Source organism: Crotalus tigris, unplaced genomic scaffold, assembly GCF_016545835.1.
Source record: "Crotalus tigris isolate CLP2741 ecotype Arizona unplaced genomic scaffold, ASM1654583v1 scf7180000017668.6805642782:7212621, whole genome shotgun sequence".
NCBI classification, from domain to species: Eukaryota; Metazoa; Chordata; class Lepidosauria; order Squamata; family Viperidae; genus Crotalus; species Crotalus tigris.
In genome coordinates, this window is record NW_024096554.1 from 514,495 (window position 1) to 538,608 (window position 24,114).

The 24,114-nt window shown below is 36.5% G+C and overlaps 1 protein-coding gene across 1 annotated transcript in view; it reads right to left on the reverse strand.

The window, feature by feature from the left end:
• Positions 1-1,758: 1,758 nt before the first annotated feature.
• PLB1 (phospholipase B1) overlaps positions 1,759-24,114 on the reverse strand; it is a 118,036-nt gene continuing 95,680 nt past the window's right edge. Inside the window, exons 49-58 of the mRNA XM_039337052.1 lie at positions 23,298-23,397; positions 20,530-20,581; positions 15,752-15,832; positions 13,713-13,778; positions 12,703-12,797; positions 11,764-11,845; positions 10,235-10,339; positions 8,742-8,837; positions 4,285-4,359; positions 1,759-2,245 (exon numbers count right to left, since the gene is read on the reverse strand). Of these exons, the coding sequence (XP_039192986.1) occupies positions 2,024-2,245; positions 4,285-4,359; positions 8,742-8,837; positions 10,235-10,339; positions 11,764-11,845; positions 12,703-12,797; positions 13,713-13,778; positions 15,752-15,832; positions 20,530-20,581; positions 23,298-23,397 (974 nt within the window). The 3' untranslated portion in view covers positions 1,759-2,023. The remainder of the gene's footprint in view (positions 2,246-4,284; positions 4,360-8,741; positions 8,838-10,234; positions 10,340-11,763; positions 11,846-12,702; positions 12,798-13,712; positions 13,779-15,751; positions 15,833-20,529; positions 20,582-23,297; positions 23,398-24,114) is intronic.

Consider the following 24,114-nt stretch of genomic DNA (forward strand, 5'->3'; position numbering starts at 1 on the left):
AGCCAATTCTCCACAGGACAACATGCCGCAGGACAGTTCAACACTGTGTTAATTATTTCATTCAGTTACTTTTATTATTGGTGACATGTTTTCACTGAAATTATAACTCTTGTATTTCTGGATTGACTTTATTTTATTATTATTGGCCACGGTTCTGTCAAAATTAATTTAACTTTTGTATTTGTTGAATCATCCCACACAAGTTGTTCTGTGGTGAGTTGGCCATGGAGAATTGTCCCAAGGAAAGTTGGCTGTGGTGAGTTGGCCTCAGTGAGTGGTCCCATTCCAGCTCAGCTTACTATGTCTTCTCTAGATACTCTACTACAGGGGTCTTCAAACGTGGCCCTTTTATGACTTATGGACTTCAACTCCCAGAATTCCTCAGCTAGGCATGCTGGCTGAGGAATTCTGGGAATTGAAGTCCACAAGTCATAAAAGGGCCATGTTTGAAAACCCCTGCTCTAGTACCACATTTCAAGGGAAAAGGTAGCCTGTTTTGCAGCTCTCTGCTCCATTACATCAGTAGGAACTTATTTTTTTTTTCACATAACCAGACAAATGCACATAGCACAGTGTCAGAATCGGGATGGAAATACAGGTAGTCCTCAACTTACAATAGCTTATATAGTGACCGTTCAAAGTTACAACAGCACTGAAAAAAGTGACTTATGATTGTTTTTCACTTACAAGCTTTGCAGCATTCCTGGATCATGTGATCAAAATTCAGACACTTGGAGACTGACTCATACTGATGACCATGGCTGTGTCCCAAGGTCATATGATTGCCTTTTGTGACCATGTGACAAGCAAAGTCAATGGGGAAGCCAGATTCACTTAACAACTGTCTTACTAACTTATCGACTGTGGCGATTCACTTAACTGTGGCAAGAAAGCTCATAAAATGGGGCAAAACTCACTTAACACATTTCATTTAGCAACAGAAATTTTGGGCTCAATTGTAGTTGTATGTTGAGGACTACCTATATAAAAGGAAAACTTTTTATTTATAGGTTGAGGGGGAGGAGGGCAGGGAAATGTTGGTTTCTCCAGTGAGAAATCCTGTGCCAATTTAAGAAAGATGGCTACCATATTTATTCAGTCCTTTCCTTATCTCTAACATGAGATGTAAATACAGAATAAAGTAATTAGAAGCAACCACATGCATGAATATGTTGGAGCAAAAACATATAAGCAGGTCAGGAAACTTAGACTCTGATATTCAACAGTAGAAGGGAAAATGTTTTCTCTTGAAGGCAGTTTAGAAAGGCAAGCAGCAGCATTATCAACAGGTGAAGAAACAAAAGCCAGCATTGGAGTGCCATTATCCAATTGTGAATTTTGCCAATAGAGCTAGTCTGGAGAAAACAAAACGAAATGATGGTGCTAGCTATATCCCTAAGAAATGACCTGGGGTGGGAGAGAGAGAATCCAGAAGGGTTGTATGATAGCATTTATGAATCCTATGAAGCCACTGGAAGACCCTGTCACAGTGGACAAATCAGGAACACTAGAAACTTGGCATCTCCATTACACCAACAAAAAAATATAGATGCTTCCATGTTGAGAGCACCTGTGAATTACCATTCCAAATCCATTGTGCAGTTATTTCAGGTTTACCTTTTGAGCTAAGAGAAAAGATGGAAAGGATTACAGCTAGAGAGATGAGAAGAGGATCACAAATGGGAGACAATGTGATCTAGACACATCATAAAAACCTGGTAAATGGCACAGACCTGGATAATTACAATGTTATGTAAAAGTGTTAATATTGTATTTAAAATCAGAAAAGGAAATTAAATATAATCTTTTTTTATTTGCCAGGTAAGATCTCTTTATATTTCCCATATTTACTGCTAAGCATTGGCTTTCACTAGGTCTGGCTATTCAAGGTGGGATGAGGTCATTTCTTCCACTTTTAGATGGAAAACTTTAGTTAAAAATAGCATGGGCAAAGCTTCCATGTTGCTTTTTTCATGTCACTAAGAGGTAGCATATGTTAAACCTCTTTGGCACAGATGCACATTTAAAACATTGATGTCTTCTCTTCAGCTGCTACATCTCTTGCCTTTGGGTGTTTGTTGATTTTACGAGTCATCAGACCCCAAACAATCAGGGATCCTGCCAAAATTCCAGTTGTGGCCGCTATAATCACAGCCCAGTAGGGCACGCTGTCTCCACTGGACTTTGTTTCGAGGCCTGAATTGTGCACTTGGCTGTTTCTTGATGTGAAAAGATATGGGTATTCCTGCAGCAGAAAGAAAACATTTACATTATTTAGAGAATAATCTATTTACTACAGATTGCCCTAGTCTGGGGGTATGAGAGAATAAACATTTCTCCTCAATAGAGAAGCAATAAAATGGGGATGGAACTTCTTCTGTCCAGTTGAGACTTATGCAAATCTAAGTAAACATCATTAAATCTATAAGAAAAGGATTTTAGGGCAGAAAAACCTGGTTGATGTAACTTTGCTCAATCCCTGTACTTATGTCTGCATAATGGTATACAAAATTGCTTAAATCTTTTCAGGTCCATTCTTCATTTGGTCTTCAGCTGCCCTCCTTCATTCGTTATTGTGGCAGATTTCCCTTTCTCCACCAGGCCCCACTGGTATCCAGCTTACAAGTAAATCCAGGCCTTTTTTCATTAATCCTGCCCAGCTCTGTGGTATCCTTCCTTTCCTGATGCTTTATGTGTTGCTCCATTAGAAGTGGGACAAGTATGACTTGAAGAGGTTAGATTCACCTGTCTTAATGCTATCTAATTTTTTTAGGTAATCAGATCATTTATATATTACGTAAATCTCATGATGGATCAGCACTTTTTAATAAATTTAAACTTTATTTAATCCAAAAGAAATACGGTAAGGAGACTTTTTATTACAGATGACTGGGGATGACCCATTTTTTTCACTATTGTCTTAACTCTGCTTATTGTCATTATTCTCTCCTTGATGGTTCACTCATGCTAAAAGGCTTCACTTTTTGCACAGGCTTCTTTCCCCATTTTGTTATAGAGTATTGCCCATTTACTTAAAATCTATTTCTGACATCTGTTTTTAGACTGTTTGCTGTAGTCTGTGAACTCAATCTGTCTCTTCCTCTCTCATTCAGAAAGATTTACAACTTTAGGGAAAATTTATAGCATGCAATTCTTCTATATAGGATAGAAATATCCTAGAGACTAGGCATGATAATATTAATTGGGAAAATATGAGTGCAAAGCGTTCATAATTTGTCCCAATTTAATAATTCTTGGAGGCTTTAAAAATGAAAAAATAAATCAATGGATTAAAACACGATTGTCTTTGCCACTTATGAATGGATTGCCTATAGATGGAGACTTTATACCGACAAGTATAATGAAATCTGGGACTCATTTAACCAGTATACAAATAGATTAAAAATAATTCATATAAATGTATTAAAATGTATATACATATTGTACTTGGATATTTGCATTAGATAAGTATATATAAAATTGTAACTGTTTATTGTTCTGACATGTTTTTTTCCTTTGTCATATATCTTTCACTTTTGCATTTCTATCGTTTTTTATCTTTTGCTCTTTTTCCTTTCTCTTGCTTTTTGTTATTATTAAAAAGCAATAAACATTAATTGAATTTTTTTAAAAAAATGGGAGATTTGATCTAGATCAGACATGTCTAACTCGTGACATGACGTGACGTCGCACAACATATCTGGACGGTTTTGCCATTGCCAGCAATGGGGTGGGCATGGCTTCTGGATGACATGTCCAGCCCGTGGGCTGGCAGTTTGACACCCCTGATCTAGATGAAACTTCAGCAAATATACTTTGTATTTTAAAGAGGAGGAGGAGGAGGAGGAGGAGGAGGAGGAGGAGGAGGAGGAGGAGGAGGAGGAGGAGGAGGAGGAGGAGGAGGAAAAAGAAGAAAACAGCCTGATTTGGCTATTATTTTTAAAAATCCTGCACAGCAATGCTAACCATACAAGGAACATCAAATCTAGTTTATCATTTAGAAAGCTTTCAACAGGAGGTTGTTGGACAGATTCAAACTGTGAGGTGAAAACATAGTTACTGAGTCTAATAGTTGTCAGGATGTGGTAAATATGTACTACCTTTGGAATTAATGGCTCCATGTGGGAAAAGCTTATCAGTCCTGCTTATCAGTTTCCAAGAAGCATCTGCTTTCCCTGGATATTGGACTAGATGGCTTTTAGTTTTCACCCAGAAAGAATTTTCTTGTGCTTTTATGTTCATGTTACAGAGTTAGGGCTCTGTAGGAACTAACTTGCTACTTACTGAGGTGGGACACTTGAGCTTCAGTCTTTCCTTTGTGAAATGTTTATATGACTGTTTATAGCCAACTGGCTCCAGCTGAAAGAGAGACAAAGAGTTTCCAACTGTTAGCAAGGCTGCCTGTTATGGATAAAGGTAAAACTTTTTATATTTGAGTAATCATACAACTCCCCTGAAAGCAGGACACTAAATGCCTACAGAAGTGAAATCTACATCAAAGGAATAAAAATAGCTTGTTAAGAGCAACTGTGAAGCTTTTGTTAACTGGCAAATTAACAAGATGAAATAATAAACGAATGTGGGAGGGCTAGACTATATGTCCCCTATAACACTGTTAGCTTCTCTGTGACAAGAAGTATCTATAGTTGAGTCTCTTTGGCTAGAGATGAATGGAAAGAGGTCAAACCGGTGAAACCTGATCCTTATTTTAATGGTATTCACTTGAGGATAAGTGAGCATAAGTTGCCAGGGTAGTATTCTAGCTTCCCAAAGATAGCCAGAAATACAGGAATTAGCTGGCTGCTACCCAAAAGATGACTCAGTACCCATCTTCAAAATCAGTGCAACATAAAGGAGGAATGAAATTGGCAATGCCAACAGGCAATAAATATTGCTTTATTGTTGTTTAAGTTTTATTTAGATGGAAGCCCAGCTTCCTAATTAGAATCTCTGACAGGGATGAAAGCCACAAAGATGATAAGGCTTTCAGGTAACCTGCGACCCACTCTCATTTCATCTTTTCCAATGATCTGGAGAGAGCTTAATTGCTTCCTCCTCTTAAAGAGGGAACAATTCTAGCACACATTTATCAACAGCCCTATAGGCTCGACCTTGGCCTGGATGGGCTGCAACATCAAAAGAAGCTATGAAATCATGGAAATTTTGCTCTGCCTCTACTTTCTGAACTTCTTGTGTGATGCAGAGGCAACCCATTTCTTGATTCTTATTGTCACAATGAACTTAAAAAGAGGGAAACATGTTCCAGGCCCACCTCTGTTCAGGCAAAATGTTTTACTCTAACTTTCTTCATCTTCATTTGTTGTTGGTTGGATATAAAGACTGAAGAGCAGGTTATTAATAACTTATTTTTTTGCTAACTTTGTTTTCCTTACATTTAGCTTGGGCTATGATGCATATTGTAAAGGAGACTGACAGTAGCCACTAGCCCCAAACTACTCAGTGATTGCTTGGGGTGTTTATCCTAAACTCCATAACTCAGTAATAGAATGCATCCTTTTCATTAAAAAAAAACCACTCCCAAATTCCATTCCTGGCAAGGGTCTTTCAAAATATTGGAAAAATACTGTCAGTCAAAGTAGGCAGTACCTAATTAGATGCAACAACATAAGCAAACTAATCTACATTATATCATCTCTCTATTGGGTCATGCTGATTCTCATCATTATTGTGGAAGTTAACAAACAAAAGAATTGTGCAATGCTTTGGAGTGCATGGGAAACAGTAGTGAATGCAGAACCTCATTAAATGCTGCTTCTTTAATGAGTCATACGGTAGGTAAATGATGTATTTGTGCTCCCAAACATTACAAAATACCTTTCCATAATGAAATTCAAAGTATTTCCCAGCCCTACTAATCAACATAAACTGAAGGAGTATAAACTTGGTTTATCTGATCTAGCTTAAAATCGATATATTATCTCTGTAATTCTTAATTCGTTTTTGCTGACCAGGATTGAACAAGGAGGCTATAAGGATCTGTTTATAGATAAGAGATGAAATATGGGAGGAAGAGATTATTTGCTGTATTTTAAGAGAATGTGATAAGTTACTAAAATTATGATGACCGGGGGGGGGGGGAATCATTTATTTATATATTTCTTTTTTCTTTATGTTTGATTTTTTCCCTTTTATATTATTTGTATTTTCTATTTTTTTCTTTTTTAAAATTTGTATTAATTTTTTTATCTTTGTATTGTAATGTTTAATAAAATTACTATGCAAATATTATCCCTGTGTTTTTGGTTCAGGGAACTTGTGTTTTCCTGGGAAGACGACACCATTCATTGACACAGGCCAGAGCAACCAAATAATAATAATAATCATGGGAAACTTAGAAAAGTGGCTGGCAAAAGCAGCTGAGAATGTGCTGATCTGGCATTCTCCCTCTGCAGTCTTTACTGGAAGGACTACAGAGAGAATTCCACCAGAGATTCTAACATTGCCTGACCCAGAAAAACCTTGATAGGGAATCATTATTTTAAAAAGAACTTCTTCTGTTCTTACTTCTTGCACAAAGTTAGGAAAGTCACTAGCCTAAGAAATGTATAACACACTAGTAATTCAAGAAAATGTAACAACTTTAAATAGGGATTTTCTAACCAAATAACAAAAGCTCACAAATTTCTGAACCACAAGGAATTTTTAATCCTACAAATTATCATTCTGGGTCAATCCTCATTAATGATTCGAGTTGGCAGAAAGCTATACTGACATTTCTTATCTACAGTTGCTGTCTTCAATACTGATTCATACCCTGCCTCTCTTCCCAGTTACTGGAGCCAGTTAACTTCTCTCCAGAGTAATAGGTGTCAAAGTCTAACAGACATTATGGATTTTGAAGTTGTCACTGGATGGTATCAGAATAAGAGGGAAATTTTGCTCCTAAGGATGACTGTCTCACACCAGTGGAACAACTTGCTTTCAGAAGGTGTGGGGGCTCCAACACTGAAGGTTTTTATGAAGAGATTGGACAACTATTTGTCTGAAATGGTAGGGGATTGGACTAGAAAACCTCCAAGGTCCCGTCCAACTTTGTTATTCTGTGATTTGTTGGCTGAGAACAAAACAGAAACAAGATCCCAGGGCATGTTGGTATTGTGGTTAGGTGAAAAAGAGAAAGGTCTCTCTGCCCGAGTTGTCCTTAGATTGGCTCGGAAAATAATGGTTTCTTGGATCATAACATCCTCAAAAAGCAAAGAAAAACACCTTGGGCCATTTCTATAAGCTGCTCGTGCCTTTTTATAATATAAACACGTTATATGATATAATTATATAATATAAGCATATTAATTTTTTTTGATAAGGCTTAAAATCTTCTAAAAATTATTGACATTCCTAATTATTCTCAAAAGGTATATTCTGACTTTTTTTTTTTTTTACATGTGGAGTAGGCAATCTTTTGTGCTGGCCAAGGGCTACAGTTAAGATACTTGTGAGGCTGAAGGCCAAACAATATAAAAAAAAGAATTATGCCATATCAATGAGCAGGAGTATTTTTCATTCTTTGTCTCTCTTTTTTTTTACAGAAATACTTTCATGTATTTCCTGTTTCAGAATGGTGGGAAACTATGCTGTGAGTTTTCAGCAATTTCAGAAGAGGTTGCAAGGAAGGTCATCTTTTCAGTATTGGCAGGTCTTGCAAAAAAAAAAAAAAGTAACTGCATATCTCCGGGGATGTTGATTAAAAGGACTGTACTTGCAGCTAAAGGCTGTCTTGTCTAAAGATAATGGGAACTGAAATGAAACACATCCAAACGGCACAAAGCTGATGAAGACTGACACCAATTTATACCAAAGAACTGGTATTTGATGTTCTAACTTTCCTTATCTCAATACTAATACTGAAATCTATGAAAATTCCTCAAGGATATATTGTGTGTTTTCAGAAGTTCTATCCATAAGTTCAATCAGATCAATATTTCTATGACTTGAACTTTTAAGCCATCATAATGTGATTTCCAGCTCCCAGAAGAATGAAAGCAATTATTTGGACAACCATTTGTCTGGAATGGTATAGAGTTTGCTGCCTGAGCAGGGGGTTGGACTAGATGACCTCCAAGGTCCCTTCCAACTTTATTATTATTATTACTACTACTATTATTATTATTATTAATTAGACGTGAACTTCAGTCAACTGAACATTCAAATTGACTGGCATTGATGGTTGACACGGGTTGCCAGCATCATCATCATCATCATCATCATTATTATTATTATTATTATTATTATTATTATTATTATTATTACTATTACTATTATTATTATGACATCAACCCCATTCCTTTTTGCGATTGGCCAGTGGGAATGGTGGGAGAATTCTGCAGATATGGAGCTGTTTTTTCCCCAGCCCAGACTTAGGAAAGGAGAAGACATGTACTGTATAAAGGCAGGTCATCTGTTTCCCAGATAAAATGTGGACCCCATCAGTTCAGAATTTTTTTTTTTTTTTTTTTTGGCAAAATTAAAGATGCCAGATGCTGGTTAGAAGGGAAAAGAATGTTAGGGAATCTAGCAATCCCTGTTCTGAAACAACCTCTATTAAATTGTGTCAGAGAAGCAACATTAAGCAGGCTCGTTGTTGAGGTGCAATAATAGGTAGGCTATTAAGAAGCAATATAGTCTTTTCCAATTTCAAGGACAGTAGGAAACACATTAAGATGGCTGTGAAACTAAGCCTTTGATGAATTCTGAGGTCCCTTCCAATTCAGGGATTCACTTACCATATTATTCCAGAGTGCCACGGCTATCTCAGCATGACCTCTCTCAGAGAAATGAAAGCAATCCATTGCAAAGAAACTCCGATCTGGTTCCCCTTCCTATGATTTAATACAAAACATTATTCCATTTCAGAAAACCATTTATTCCTTGTTAGCAAGGCTCTGGCATTTCTCATATAAGTTTTGGCTCCTTGTTTTCTGTTTCTGGGCCAAGATTTTGCTAGTCAAATCTTACCTACCAAGAGAAGTTACAGGATTATAAATATAGCTGTTCCAGCAACCACCAGTTATGAATTGGCTTTTCTCATTATGTATATACTTCACTGAAATTTGTAGGATTATAATGCTGCAAGTTCAGGGGACCATCTTTTCCAATTGGTAATTTTGATAAATATTTACCTTTAATAGACAGGATGCAACTACCACAATGCTTTCTCTTACTTTGAAAATGAAAGGGTGTGTGTATCTCTATTAAGATGGAGAATATTTCCCCTCCAGCTCCTAACAGAGGATTAAAATACATATCCAGTCTTCTGCATTCATCTTACTTCTGAGTGAAAATTTAGCACTGACATTTGATTGATTATGTGCTGCCAAGTCAGCATCAATTCTCACAAATTACATAGGTAGACCTTATTCAATAGGATGAAGCACTGGTATAGCTGTTTTAAAGATGAGTACAATTGAGTTGTAAGCTACTTGAAAGATTGCCTCATTTTGTATGATTCCCATTCCCAGCAGAAACTTGTTAACACAGGTTAATCTCCAGTACAGAGGTTTCCTGCCCCCTGACATCTTCTTACAACTTATTTCAACAATTCAGTTTTTCAGTTCCAATTCATTAACTGAGAAATGATGGAATAGTAGTGAAATGATACACAAAGGAGGCCTAAAATGACATGATGCTAGAACTAGAAAGAGTATGCACTTAGATAAAAATGTATGTCTTAAACCGAGTTATCATTTTCATGGTTCTGTTAAAAATATTGTAATATGCATTACTCTAATTCTTCACACATAAGTCCTTGCATATTAGGTCAGTGTTTTTTTAAAAAAATATTTTTTACTATTCCCTTTAATTCAACTGCTTATATTTCAGGCTAGCTATTTAACTTTTATAATTAGACATGGTACTCTGTGTGTGTGTGTGTGTGTGTGTGTGTGTGTACACAGTATAACATTATCTTTAGATGATGTTCCTTGTGTCTGAAATCCAGAATCAGTTCATTCCTGGCTTCTAGAACCTATAAACTTAATCGATACAGATTCTCTGTGGTCTCAGACCTGATCAACAGAATTAAATTGTATTGTTTCTGGGACAATGGTGGGAAATGATGGTTTTGCTTACTTGCTCCTCTATTTTGCAGTTTCCCTTGCAGACAAAACAGATAATATGGTTACAAAGATGTAATCCTCCACCCTTTGTATCTATCTTATACACAGTAAAACAAATAAGGATGTAATAATGAATGCTTCAGCAACACACAGCAACTTACACTGTCTAGTGGTAGGAAGGTGTTTCGGAAAAATGGTTGCACAACAATGGCAAAATCCTCCCGCTGATCATAACGGCCACTGTTGAATAGCATTGCACTTTTAATCTGTTTGGAAATGAAAAGTAGTAAATTTCAAGGCCATTATTTTCCCTCCAGTTTACAAATGCTAACTCAAACATGTCTTGCCTTCTAGAAACTATAAACTTAACTCAGTTCATATAGATTCTCTGGGGTTTCAACTCTGATCAACAGAAATAAATTGTACTATTTCTGAGATAATAATAACAACAACAACAACAACAACAACAATAATAATAATAATAATAATAATAATAATAAAGTTGGAAGGGACCTTGGAGGTCTTCTAATCCAACCCCCTGCTCAGGCAGGAAACCCTATATCATTTCAGACAAATGGCTGTCCAGCCTCTTCTTAAAAACTTCCAGTGTTGGAGCATTCACAGCTTCTGGAGGCAGGTTGTCCAACTGATTAATTGTTCTGTCAGAAATTTCTCCTTAGTTCAGATGTTGGTGGGAATTGATGGGTCTACTTGCTGCTCTGTTTTTCAACTTCTCAGAAAAGGAAAAATGGTGGTACAGTACAAGGGTAGTACCATAGAAAACTATCCAGCTTGGCTCCTGAACAGAGATGAAAATACTATCCAGTTTGGTTCCCAATATATATATATATATATATATATATATATATTTTAGAAAAACATGCTTTGCCTAATTATTGTATTTTCATTTCTGTCCAGTGGCTAAATTTTTAATTATAATCCTGAATGTCAAAGGCCTTCTTTCCTTATAATTTCTGACAAATGGAAAGACACTGCTTTTGATGTTCTCAAAGTAAGACTTTCCATAATTGTGTCATCAGATGCCATGTCACATTAAATTTCTGGCATAAATCATCCTGCAGGTAAGTGTTTAGAAAAATAAAAAAATAAAAATTGGTACACAATGGAGAAAAAATAATGGGAAAAAGAGACTTGAAGTTTCCAGAGCCATTTATATATGAATGGTACCCTTTTGCTTTCTAGTATCCACACCTAGAAAATAAATAAATCATTCATATATATAGTATTAGGAAGATCCATATAATCTAAATCCATTCCATATGGGTACCACTTTCAAAGACAACTTTGTTCTGTCAAATAGTCTACATTTTCTTAGATTGCAAATAAAGCCAACACACACACACACACACACACACACACACAATTGTCTTTAAAATCACACACACACACACAATTGTCTTTAAAATCAATGTTCCCAAATTCATTTTCCCTCCCATGTAATATTTCCAGATATGCCTTGTTTGCAGTGCATTATTGATCTGAGAAACGGTTTAATAGTCTCATTCTCTGTGAATTTTATTTACATCTGGCTGTGATAAGTTTCATTTTGGTAGATCACACTTTCACCTTTTAAAAAGTCCATGACAGATTTTGTTTCATCCCTATGATGTTTGCTTAAGAGAATGCATGGCTGAGGTCTTGGAATCAAGTAAATAAGAACTTTTTTTACCTGAAAATCTCTGTTAATTATCTCCATTTCTTGCAGATCAGAAGAGTTATTCCAAGAATTTAGAAAACATGGACAAAGGCTCCTAAAAGTGAGCAACGTTGAAAGTGAAGATGAGCATGAACCAATTTAAATTTAAAGTGTTTAGAAAAAATATTAATATATGCCAACCCATATCAGTTTCAATATCATTTTCTGTGTTTGGGTGACAATGGGAGCTCTTGATTTTTGTTAGCTTAATAACATAATGACCAGAAGAATATGCTTCTATTCTAGGTTAAAGATAGTACACTAAGGATGCCAGTTTACATGTAGCAAATTTAACATATAAATCTATTGTTGTCTGATCTGAATTTTGTGTGACTTATTGGAGGTTGAGACTAACCAGCATTTGGCCCTTTAACTGTTGCTGAATCACAATTCCCAGAATTCTTTACTACTGGTTAGGTTGGGTTAATGCTACTTAGAGCTATTCATCAATATGTGGAAAACTATTGATTCCCCAAACCTTTAGAAACAAAACACTTCCCTTCACCAAGCAAAAAAATAATGAGTTTGTTGTGACAGGGTTACTGAAATAAGAAGTAGAAAATATCTTAACCGAGATACTTTAAAAGTCTATGTTTTGGTGCGGTTCTGATTTTGTGGATTGCGTTCCGTTTTGTTATTATCTGAACAAAAACCCTGGAACTCAAAATTATTTCTCTTAAGTAGCTGCATCTTTAAAGGAAATCAATAAAAGCTGCTCCTATGTGAGTTACAGAAAAACTGAATCCAGTGTTATATTTGGAGCATCTGCTGCTTCACAGCTCCCAAATCCAATAGTATCTGACAGAGCACAGATTTTAAGTTCTTTGTGGATGCTTTATGAATGAAGAAGAAACAAATTAGCCCTAAAAGTAGAATTCAGTACAGACTGCTGTGCACGATCTGCTTACTTACACCCCTGAAAGGACGCATTTGGATTCTTCCCTTTCTATCTTGCGCAGTCCAGTGAGTTCCATTATTTCCACCATGTTGACAAAGGCCCGAGGGAGCTGCAGAAATTACAATAACTAGCTTTATTGATTTCCTAAAGCACAAGCTAGTCAACAAACAACACAAAAAGGTTATACACAGATTAGTTCTGAATATACCTGGCCTTTCTGTAAGCCACAGACCAAGAAGTAGCAAAAGATGAACAGCAGTGAACTATTGCAATTCACTAATATGTTATGCATGATATTTATATTATAACTAAAACTGAGTCAACCAGAAGGTAAGTCTGCTAAAACATAATGCTTTTTCTACAGGCATTAATGATGACTGCATAATTCTGGCAACTCAAAGCTTGTTTTATGGATATAACAGACCACACATTTATGCCACTAACTTTGGCTAAGGGAAGGAAAGGGGAAAACAGACAGAACTACTTGGAAATAAGCTGCATGGTTCCTCCTTTCGGGTCGAACTGGACCTGTATGCTTTGAACTTCCTTTTTGCTCAGGATTTTAAGTGGAATTAGAAGGTGGTGTCAGATGAAGTTGGGGAATTTCAGGCTGACCATGACCTCAGGAAAACTGAACAAATTCTACTACATTGTTTCCTGAATTATTTCACCAATATCCAGAACTCACTATCAGTAAAGAACCCGGGATACTTAAAATTAACAAAACCAGCATAACAACGTGCCATCTGCTGTCTCAAGCAGAAGGTCTTCATTTTTAAAGTACACTTTAAGGAACCAGTTCCATGTTATCTGGGGTGAAGAAAATATAGTATCATGGTGTCATTTTCCTCATATTACAATTCCACTCATGTTCTTGGCCATTTGTTTTCATATTCACTGGATAGCCCTTCAGTGATGTTTGTACTGATGCCAGCTACTTGGATAGAATGCTGGGAATGAAACATAAGTAACATTTAATAGATGTGGCAAGAATTCAGCTGTCTAGAGTGTCTCAAACTCTTACCTCCTTATAAAGGATATCAAGAGCTTCCTGGAGATGGTTTACATATTTTTCCACTGAATATACCTCCTGCAGAAGATAGAGTACCAGATTATTCATACTATCTTTGACAATCTCTAATGCTCACCCATATGGAATGTCCATGAAACAGCTTGATTTGCCTGAGTTATATATATATATATATATTCTGAGGTTTTCGCGGGTTTTGTATGTAGGTCTTTGGTTATTCGGGTTTTCTCCCACGTAAAATTGGAAGTGTCTTGGCGACGTTTCGACGAAGTCCCATTCGTCATCTTCAGGCTGGTGTTTTCAGCTTCGTGCTTCGAATGTCATGTATTTATGAGGCATTATTATAATTATCACAGATCATAACAATCTGAGATTCTGGTTTTTACCCATTTCCTTAAAAATGTTAAAATACTATCAATTCAAGATAAGGCATCCCTTTCACAATAACCCAGTTTTAAAACTCCTTCCTAAAGGAATGTACTCTAATACAGGGTACTCTGTATTGTTGTCCTATCCTTTCTAGGCAGACAGTGAAAAATACTATTTAATCTGAATTTCAGTAGTGCTCAATAGGAATATTGACACTGTAATTTTGTTGCTCCATTCACTTTTAATTTTAGCTCTTAGTCTTTCCTTCAATATTGGTTATAGAGTTTGTTTAATTGGTTTCATACAGCCTTAGCCAACCAGCTCAACACATCTGAAGGGAACAGAGATGGGAAGACTATTTTAATGCTGTATAAAATTGCTAGAAAGCAGCTTAAATGCCTCAGCCAACTAAAATGAATGTAAGCCAATTTAGAGTCTATATATAAAAACAAAATCAGGTTTTTGCAAGTCAAGAAAGAAAGTACAATTCGCAGTAATATTCAAAATCTGAAATGTGGTTTCACAATGATTATTCAGAAATATACAAAAATATATTTTACAAATTTGAAGTAAAATTCACAAACAGAAAATGTAAGTATTATTATTTGAATCTCTGCTGGTCTTTTCTGATATGATCTTAAAATAAATGATTTTCGTTAAAATGATCTTTGTTAAAATAAATCTGTAAATTTGTTTTTTATTCTATAGAATCTCAATATCCCATGGTACATGTACAAAAATGATTCATCCAAATTGGTTTTCAACATTGTAGAAGAATCTTCTGCTTTGTAGCAGAACAGCTACTTCTGTGCAATTTTTTCACATTTTTTAAAAAATATTCCATATGTTTTCTTTCTCTGTCCAAGTTTTACTTTACAAATAAATAGAGGATTCTTGTGAATGTCTGAAAATAGCTGAATCAGTCTGGTGTAGTGATTAAGGCGCTGGCCTAGAAACCAGGAGACTATGAGTTCTAGTCCAGTGGTTCTCAACCTGTGGGTTGGGACCCCATTTGGGGTCGAATGACCATTTCACGGGGGTCGCCAAACAACTCAGTCCGCCATTTTTTTCCCCTTTTCCTTAGCTGTGCTACTCCCTTTTATTCTATTGGCTTTTGAAAGCCAATAGAATAGACTCTCTTGAATAGAGTCTAATTCTATTGGCTTTCAAAAGCCAATAGGAATTGTCCAGCCTGTCTCTGCCCTGCTGAGCCTGCCAAAAGTCCCATTCTGCAAACGGTGCTGCACCAGTTGAGTAGTCCTCAACTTACGACCGGTTGAGTAGTCCTCGACTTACGACCAGTTGGGGATCACGGCATTAAAAAGGTTGGGAACCACTGTTCTAGTCCCACCTTAGGCATTAAAAACCAGCTGGGCAACTTTGGGACACTCATTCTCCCTCAGTCCAACTCACCTCACAGGGTAATTGTTGCAGGGAAAATAGGAGGGAGTATTATATATGTTTGCTGCCTTGAGTGACTGATAAGGTAATAAAAGTGAGATTTAAAAAAATCTAATAAATAAAATAATAAATTATCAGTTCTCTCTCACAGTGAATTTTCACAGTCATTTTATTGAAGAGCTAGAATCTAAAGAATGATGCTATTGTAGGATTAATATGGCTCAGTTTTAATGGGTTTATCTATAAGTATTCTGATTGCATACCTTATCTAAACAGTGCTGACAGAGGTCATTGACTCCAATGAAGATGGTAACTAACTTCCAGTCCTCCTTATAGTTGAGGTCCTAGTGAAGAATAAAAGAAATGGGATTCAACATTACAGATGTTATAGTTACTTTGAAGGTAATAAGGGATGTCCTCAAGGGGTTTTGCCATGGTGCCCTCAAATCTGTTCCTTGGAACTATAGAGATTGTTATTGGTAACATTTATATTAGTGGCCTAAAATCTGTTCCATGGAAATAGGACATATTTCAAGGGGATTCTGAGCTTATCTTTTTCAATTTAATAATGTTATTTATCAGTAACACACATTACTTTCAAGCCTTTGACTCTCTCAAACATCCATGAACAGAACAGAACAAAACAAAACAGAATAACAGAGTTTGAAGGGACCTTGGAGGTCTTCTAGACCAATCTCAAATATTTTCATTTAGTCAAATGAACACTTCAGTTGTTCCCCGTTGGCTGACTAAATTTCTCTTTCTGGGAAACCCTCCCTTTGAAATGGAGGCAATGCATGAGGAACAGAATGGATTGGATGAACTGCAATATTTTCCTAAACTTATATAACTTGATATAGATTAGCAATATATGTGAAATAGAAATTATAAGCATGGGAGAAGGGGAAAATCATGAATTCTGGTTATAAACGCAACACCATATCTGTCACCGACTATTGTAAAACCCATGAAATTAATATACTTTGATTGGATTTTATAGAAATAAACAGGCTGAAATCTGTTCTTTTGTCTGCAGGGGGTTGGTCTGCTTGAACATTGGAGACAGCAGCCAAGAGTTACCAAAGAAGAAATAATGCCAGATTTGTTTTCCTTGTATTTGACAAATGGCAGTGCAAAAGAATTCTTATTTGAAAAAAAAAAAAAAAAAACCCTGACAACTTTTCTGGGTTCCTCTATATACCAGAGATTTCAATTCACAATGGATATGAGAGACTGGGTTTGCAAAGACTGTAACACTTTAATGTTAACCTACAAGTTAAGCAAGGAGGGGCAGAAACATTTCTTCAGGGATGAAAACAGAATACTTGTCAAGAATGCTAGAAAGAAGGAAGGGGAATGCTTTGTGGTGGAGGGGGCATTTGTGTTCCTGAGATTGGGACTTAGCCTACGTCAGTGTTTCCCAAACTTGACAATTTTAAGGCATGAGGACTTCAACTCCCAGAATTCCACATGCCTTAAAATTGTCAAGTTTGGGAAACACTGGCCTACGTCATGGGCCAGCCAACTATTGGAACTGCTGAGGGCTGTAATTCTGTGGAAATTACAAAATATTTTGTAATATACAAAACAAAAAGGAATAGGGCTATCTTTAGAGCAGCAAGTTTATATCACAAGCAGTGCTGGCGAGTCTATCCTGGCCTGGGAATCACTAATGTTGCCAATTTCTTGTCTCATTAATTGAATTTCTTTCCCTGGCCTGTTACTTTGTCTTCAAAGGATGCCTGCAGTGTTTGACATCACTTCTTTCTGTTTTGTAATCAGGGATCATGATCTCTGGAACCCAGCAGTTATTCTAACTTGTTTTTCAAATGTCAATGTTTCCACTCAACTGCTCCCAGGAATAATCAGACACAGAGGGGAAGAAAGGGAGGTGGAGTGAAGGAGAAAGAGAGAGATGAAAGGAAACGTGAAAATGCAAAAAAGAAAATCAATTCCCTTTTTTCTACATATCTTTGCTATTCCAAAAGTCATGATAAAGCCTCCTTCCAAGCAACTCAACTCCTTCTGACAACATGGACACTTCCATTTAGTTTTAGGGAGGGAGGTGGATAACAAAATGGAAGTGGTTTGTTATTGCCTTCCTCTGGGATATATTTTGCCTAATATTTTCCACCTAGGTGCTATCCCAAACTGACCCTCCTTAGCTTTTTGAGCTCAATCCAGGTGGGATAGATGCTGCCACAAATAACCAAATATACAACTATATGGAAAGCTCTCAACATCTGTTATCCAAGTCCTGACTTTTGAAATGCTTTGTTTTTTGTTTCAGAGCCACACAAAATGATGTGTCAATAGAGTGATGGCATTGGGCCTGAGCCCAGATACTTTTCTCACTAGTGGAGTTGGGTGGACAAGTGTCAACTTTACAAGTTGAGTCTGTCAACTTGATCTTTCTTTCTTGGCTCTTGGCACTCTAATCATGAGGTGCCTGGAGATTTCCTTAGGAGTCACTGCTTTCCTGAGCACTCAAGGACAATTTCTTCAGCTTCTCCTTGTCCAGAAAAACTCTGCTAATCCAGGCTCACCACCTAGGCCCAGTTCTCTGTCTTAGCATCACCCCCACCTTTTGGACAGGCATCAATCTGCCATTGTCTTCTCCTAGAAGCCTCCCCAGGTTCCTTTCTCAAAGTAAAAGGATGAGGGGTGGGATGTTTCTCAACTCCTCCTCTTTCTCCAATCAGCCCTAAATAGTTTGCATTAAAAGAAGAAATCTGGCAATGCCTCTGAAAGACATTCAGAGATCCAGGGAAAATAAGTTGTATGAAAGTTGGACAAACAGTAAGAGCATGTTTCTTTATCTGTGCTTCATATTCTCATTTAATGCATGCATAATGGAATTAAGAAGTTTCTAAATTTGAGAAATCAAGGCAGCGGTAATTCCATGCTCAGGGTGAATTAGTTATGTTTTTCTTTGCACTAAAACAGTGAAACTGCCAGCCCATGGGCCGGATATGTCACACCGAAACCTGCCCACCCCATTGCCGGCAAGGGGGAAAAAGTCACGATACGTCACGTGACGCGAGTTGGACATGCCTGCAACTAAAACATTGTTTTTCCATGTTCTTGGTGCCCTATGTCCCTGGTATCTCAGTTATCTAATTGATAAGTACTGAAATTGCTTATCCAGGCAAAGCTGAAAGTTATGTTACTGCACCCAAATCTTGAAGGAGCCAACTTTACCAAGCAGACTCCCTCATGGATTCTAGCACAATGTCAGACATTTTAAAGTGCCACTTTTTTGTCCCCCATTTCTTACGATCTATATAGCAAGAATAGTTTTGTAGCACTCTTTATCTGCAGATACTATTTAGTGTGTTCTATCCAGATAGGATTAATCTTCACAAGGACAGATTAAGATGGAATTCAAATAAAATAAAAATCAATCAACAGCACTTTCCCCAAACCCCAGAATTATAGCAAAGCTTCCAGCGGTTTTCTTTTTCCCCCCTCTTCTGCAACATTTCCTAAGTGCCTGATATTAGTCAGAAAGATAGAGGAAGCCAGGCCTAATCTAAATTTAAAGTTTTGACCAGGTTTTAAGGCCTTTGAGTGTGATGGTTATGTGTGAAATATACACAGTTTTGAAGATTGGTAGGTGGATAACAATAGGGAGAGTTACTGAAGAAAGTAAGATTTTAAAGAAGCACGGAGAATAAGTAACAACATAAAAAGCAAGATAAACTGCTGCCTTACCCTGCTGAATACTGTAAAGACGGGGCATGTTTCTACTGTAAGCAAACTCACCGTTTGCACCTGGTTTATATAAAACAATATTATTGCTTCAGTTTCTGACATGCCTGCAGCTGGATTATTACTTTTCCATAATGTAAAACTGCAGTCAGACAAAAGTAGGAAGGTGGTGGTTATAATGATTGGCAAGGACCCTGCCATGTCATGGATTAAGAACTGAAGCTAGAAGAATCAGGCAGAATTTGCCCTCTCCTCCCCCAGCTCCCCCCCCTTTTTTTTTTTTGGCTCTTTTAAATGTTGGCCTTAAAAACTCTCAAAATTAGAGATACAGGTTTGGATCCAAAGAGCAAAAGTAAGTTTTTGGTGCCCACAGATTTCATTCATCCATTGGCATCCCGGCTACTTTCCCCAGCCAAAAGTACATCTAGAGATCCCACCACACCATTCTTGGGAGTGCAGTAGGAATAAATATATTTTGCTCTTTGCAATATGTTAAATTGACATACGTGATATCCTTTATTTTCATTCAGAAACATATTCTAATATCTGGGTTAAGATATTACATTTTCTTAATATATGGGTTAAGAAAGGCATTCTTCCTTGTCTCTTTCTATCTCACATTCTTCCCATAAACCCAGTTTGGTCTAGTGATTAAGGCTCTAGGCTAGAAACTATATTATTATGTAATATTAATTTTTAAACACCTTACTGTGTCGTCATTATGTAAAAAAAAGGTAGAGTTCAAAAAATAAAATTTGGAAAAAAGAGATGCCTTAAATATAATCAGATTTTGCTTAAGGTGAAAGTTAGGACTTGTGTACAGTATAATAAAAATAAATAAGTAGCAGATACATTAACTTGGGACACTCAGTTTGGTAAGATGCTGGCCTAGAAACAGGAGATTTTGAGTCCTGCCTTAGCCATGAAAGCCAGCTGAGGGACTTTGGTCCAGTCATTCTCTCTCAACCCAACTCACTTCACAGGGTTGTTGTGGAGTATTAGGTATGTTTTCCTCTCAAGTTATTTATAAAAATAATAATACAAGTAGGACAAAATTAAATAAAAATAAATAAGATAACATTGCCCATTTATTACTATCTTCGAGGACTATTTGCTCTGTGTATATTTTCAGCAGCAAATATAATCTTAGTATTGTTAATATAGAATAAACTGCTGATATTGATCATGCAATAATTTATATTACACGAAAAGGGAATTAGCATCTTTTTATAATGATTTCAGGATTTTGATCATAACTATTATCTTGAACTGTGCAATGATGTGGAAGACTACTTAACATAGAAGAGGCTTCCAAAATGCATAGACTTACTGGACTCCTTTTCATGAGCTCTACCAATTCGTGTGCTTGGGCTGAGATATTCCTAGAGAGACAAAGAAGAAAAAACGTCTAACACATACCTTGAAATTGCAGCCTCAATGAAACCAATAAACTATGAGTGAGCTATATCATGGGGATGAACTGGGATTTGAGAACTCCCAGAGGAAGTTCATAGTGTGACTTGAAGAGTTACTTCTAATCATTCTCCAGCTGTCAACAGTCATTACCAAAACAACAGGTGAAAATAAATCACTTTTTTGAGCAACCAACATACTGAAATAAGCAATGTATCTGGGGAGTCTATAATTCATGAAAGTTGTGAGTCCTCTTGCATGAAATGAAAAATGGCAGGAAACTGTTTTTCTGTTAACAAAATAGGAGCTTTACTTTTGCATGACTTCTCGGTTTTAACATACATTACTTATGCATTTGAATGATCAGATTTATCATGTAATTTTCCATCAGTGATTAGAATTGGCCCTGAAGTCCATAGCAGCCTTGGTTGAAAACTACATCTAGCTCTGTTTCAGATTCCAAACCCTGAAATATATTTTCAGGATGCTTTTCTTCTCCAACTTTTATCTTTATAAATTAAATCCATGAAGAACAAAGCAAGGATTTCAAACTATAGCTTGTTGAACCAGCTATTGGATTTTTACATAGAGCAATGCCATAACAGATGCATTATTTTTGTGCTAACTAGAAGCAAATAAAACACATTAATGTTTAGCATTATCTGTCAACCATGACTCAGAGGGACTACAATGAATATATTCTGTTACATTGCTCTAACTGGCTGTGTGAAAACCACCACTAAGAACTAATAACAGAAAAAGCAATGAGTACCCCCAGTCTTTTAAATAATGATATTATATTATATTTTAAAGTTATATTTTATTGAAAAGACGACGTGGATTTGCTTAAACTGTTGAAGAAGTGTACTGCAACATCAAGAGAGGTTAAAAGCTAATTCAATTTTGAGTGCTACAGAAAGGCTTTGGGGAACTTTGGGCTAAACACTTTTTCAGCCCAATCTGCACTTATAGAACTGTTGTTGGGAGAAAAAGAGCAGGGCAATATATCACCTTAATTCCATGGAAAGCCAGGAGATAAATTTAATGAATTAATTAACTAATTAGATCAGATCATTTTGTATACTAGATAATGCCAAAAGTCAAGTTCCTCAAAGGTCATTCACTTTTGGTGCTTTCCCTTCTTCCCTTTATTTTATGAACAATTACCTCAGGAGCAATATTTGTTTGTGTATATAGAGAAAGAAACTTTCCATGAACGAAACCAGCAAGCAATATATATTCCCTGAAACAGTGGATGCCACGCTGAATTGCAAGACAGCATCCAACTGCCAACCAGCCTTCCTTCTTGTCAAAGAGCAGAGAAGCTTTGATCAATTATTTTGTGAAAGGATTGGTTCTGACAGCCTGCACAGAAATTTAAAGCTTTACATTCTCAAGGCTGCAGTGAATTTTTCACAGTCCTGCTATCTAACCTCTAACTCCCTCTGCAGTCAATTTAGTGTTTGGCAAAAAGTGATCAAATGGGGATTTCATTGACTAGGGTTGCCAGATGCATGCAAACAGGTAATACTGTAAAAGATTGAACAGTATAAGATTATGGTTAGATCTTTACATCAGACTAATATCCTAAGAGGATTGAGATAAAACACAGAAAGAATATGGTGGACTAATTTAAATTGTGAAAAACACATGCAGTGCTATACCAACAGAATATAGCTTCATGAGTTTGCCAAGAATTAATTCCACTTTGTTGGCTGTCTGCCCAGCAGCGGATGACTGCTTAGAAGACCTGAACTGGCATCTACTGCCTCAAATGTTTCCAAGGCAGACAGAATTATAGAAATCAGTTGAGTTTGGCCCAGATTCAGCTTTTACCAAATGAAGTAGAAGTAGTTAAGAAATCAACAGAGGGAACAGAAATACATTTGGGACAACAGAGAGCTGCCTCAAGGATGGGAATCCTAAATCAGAAAAATCTGAAGAACTGTTGGCCCATAGTATGTGATCATAGGCACTGGCAATAGAGAAGATAGGAAATGTTCAAACATGCGTGACATATGTATTTGTTTTATACATCAGGACAATATGTAACTGTGATGTTTATATGATGATGTTGCCTTCTGCATAGTCATTTTGGTATCATCAGATCTCTTAAAAAAATAAAAACAAGAAGACAGCAACTACTGTTGTGTTGCTAATGACTAAACTTTAAAAAGAACTGGATTAATAGAAGTCAGCTTGTTGCACAATCTGGTAATGTATCTTCCAGGTATGTTATATATGAATTTTAAAATGTATTTTGATTTTTATTCTGCATTCTTCAAAGTTTGCAGGATGATTGATTAAATAATAGCATCAGGGGTAGGTATAGAACTCTGTTGACGAACAGAGAATAGGAGTCTAAATGAATTTTAAATCACTTTCTTATATAGTATACGTGGACGTTATTTTATCTGTTTGTTAAATGAGTTCATACCATGGCTAATTGGCTCCCTGGATTTTTGCAATCTTCTAATTCCCCAGCAAGTTAATCCAAAGTCTTATTCAGGTGATACTTTTGCATGCTGAATTCTGGAGAGTTGATTATAACAAACAGCTAGTGGGGTGATTAATCTTAAGAAAAGCCCTCAGCTTTGGAATATGATTTGATTTAGTGAGGCTAAATATTCCAGTACTATTTCAGTCATGGACTTCCTTGACCATATGTCTCCTACAGGAACTTACCAGGTTGTGGCTTCTCCCACAGCTACATTGAACCCAGCAGTTTCCTTCTGCGTGCCAGTGGAGAAACCTGTGAGGCCTGGATTAAATTTCTTCAAAATATCTGACAGAGAAGGAGAAATTCAACTTCAGTGTTTCTCCAGTAAACAAGAATCAGCATCTCATTCCCATCTTTTAAGGGTTCTGAATCTTTACAAATCATTGAAAGTTAGTTCACATTTTACCCAAAATTTTCATAATTATTCTGGACAATTATTAGAAAAAAATATAGCTATGGGGTCCTCGATGCTTTCTGAGCTTGGGTTGTTTTCTTGCAAATGTTTCATTACTAAATTAGGTAACTTATCAATGCTAGAAGGGGTTTGTTCTCTATTTATAGACTAGTGGCTTGCCTGTCAATAGGAATGGTAGTGTTCTTGGTGATTCCTTGATAAGTCTGTTATTTACTGTTTGTCTGAGTTGTTAGTTTCTTGATTGGATTGTTGTTGCTTCTTGATTGTTGGTCTAATGTTAATCTTGGTGTTAATCTCTGCTTATCTGGCTACTGATTGCTAGTAAGGAGGTATTTTAGTCTTTTAGTTTTCTTTTTTTTTTTGCTTTTTGATTGTCTTTTTGAATGGTATGTAGATCTTGTTCATCTCCATGTGTCTGTTAATGGCTGATTTGTCCGAAGGCCAGGCTTCTAGAAACTCTCTAGCATTTTTGGACTTGGCTTGGTCTAGGAGGCTCACAGTTTCCCAGTTGAAACTATGGTGAAGTCTGCCCATGTATTGTGAAATTAAGGAGTTTTCATCATGTCTTCTGACTGCTAGTTGGTGTT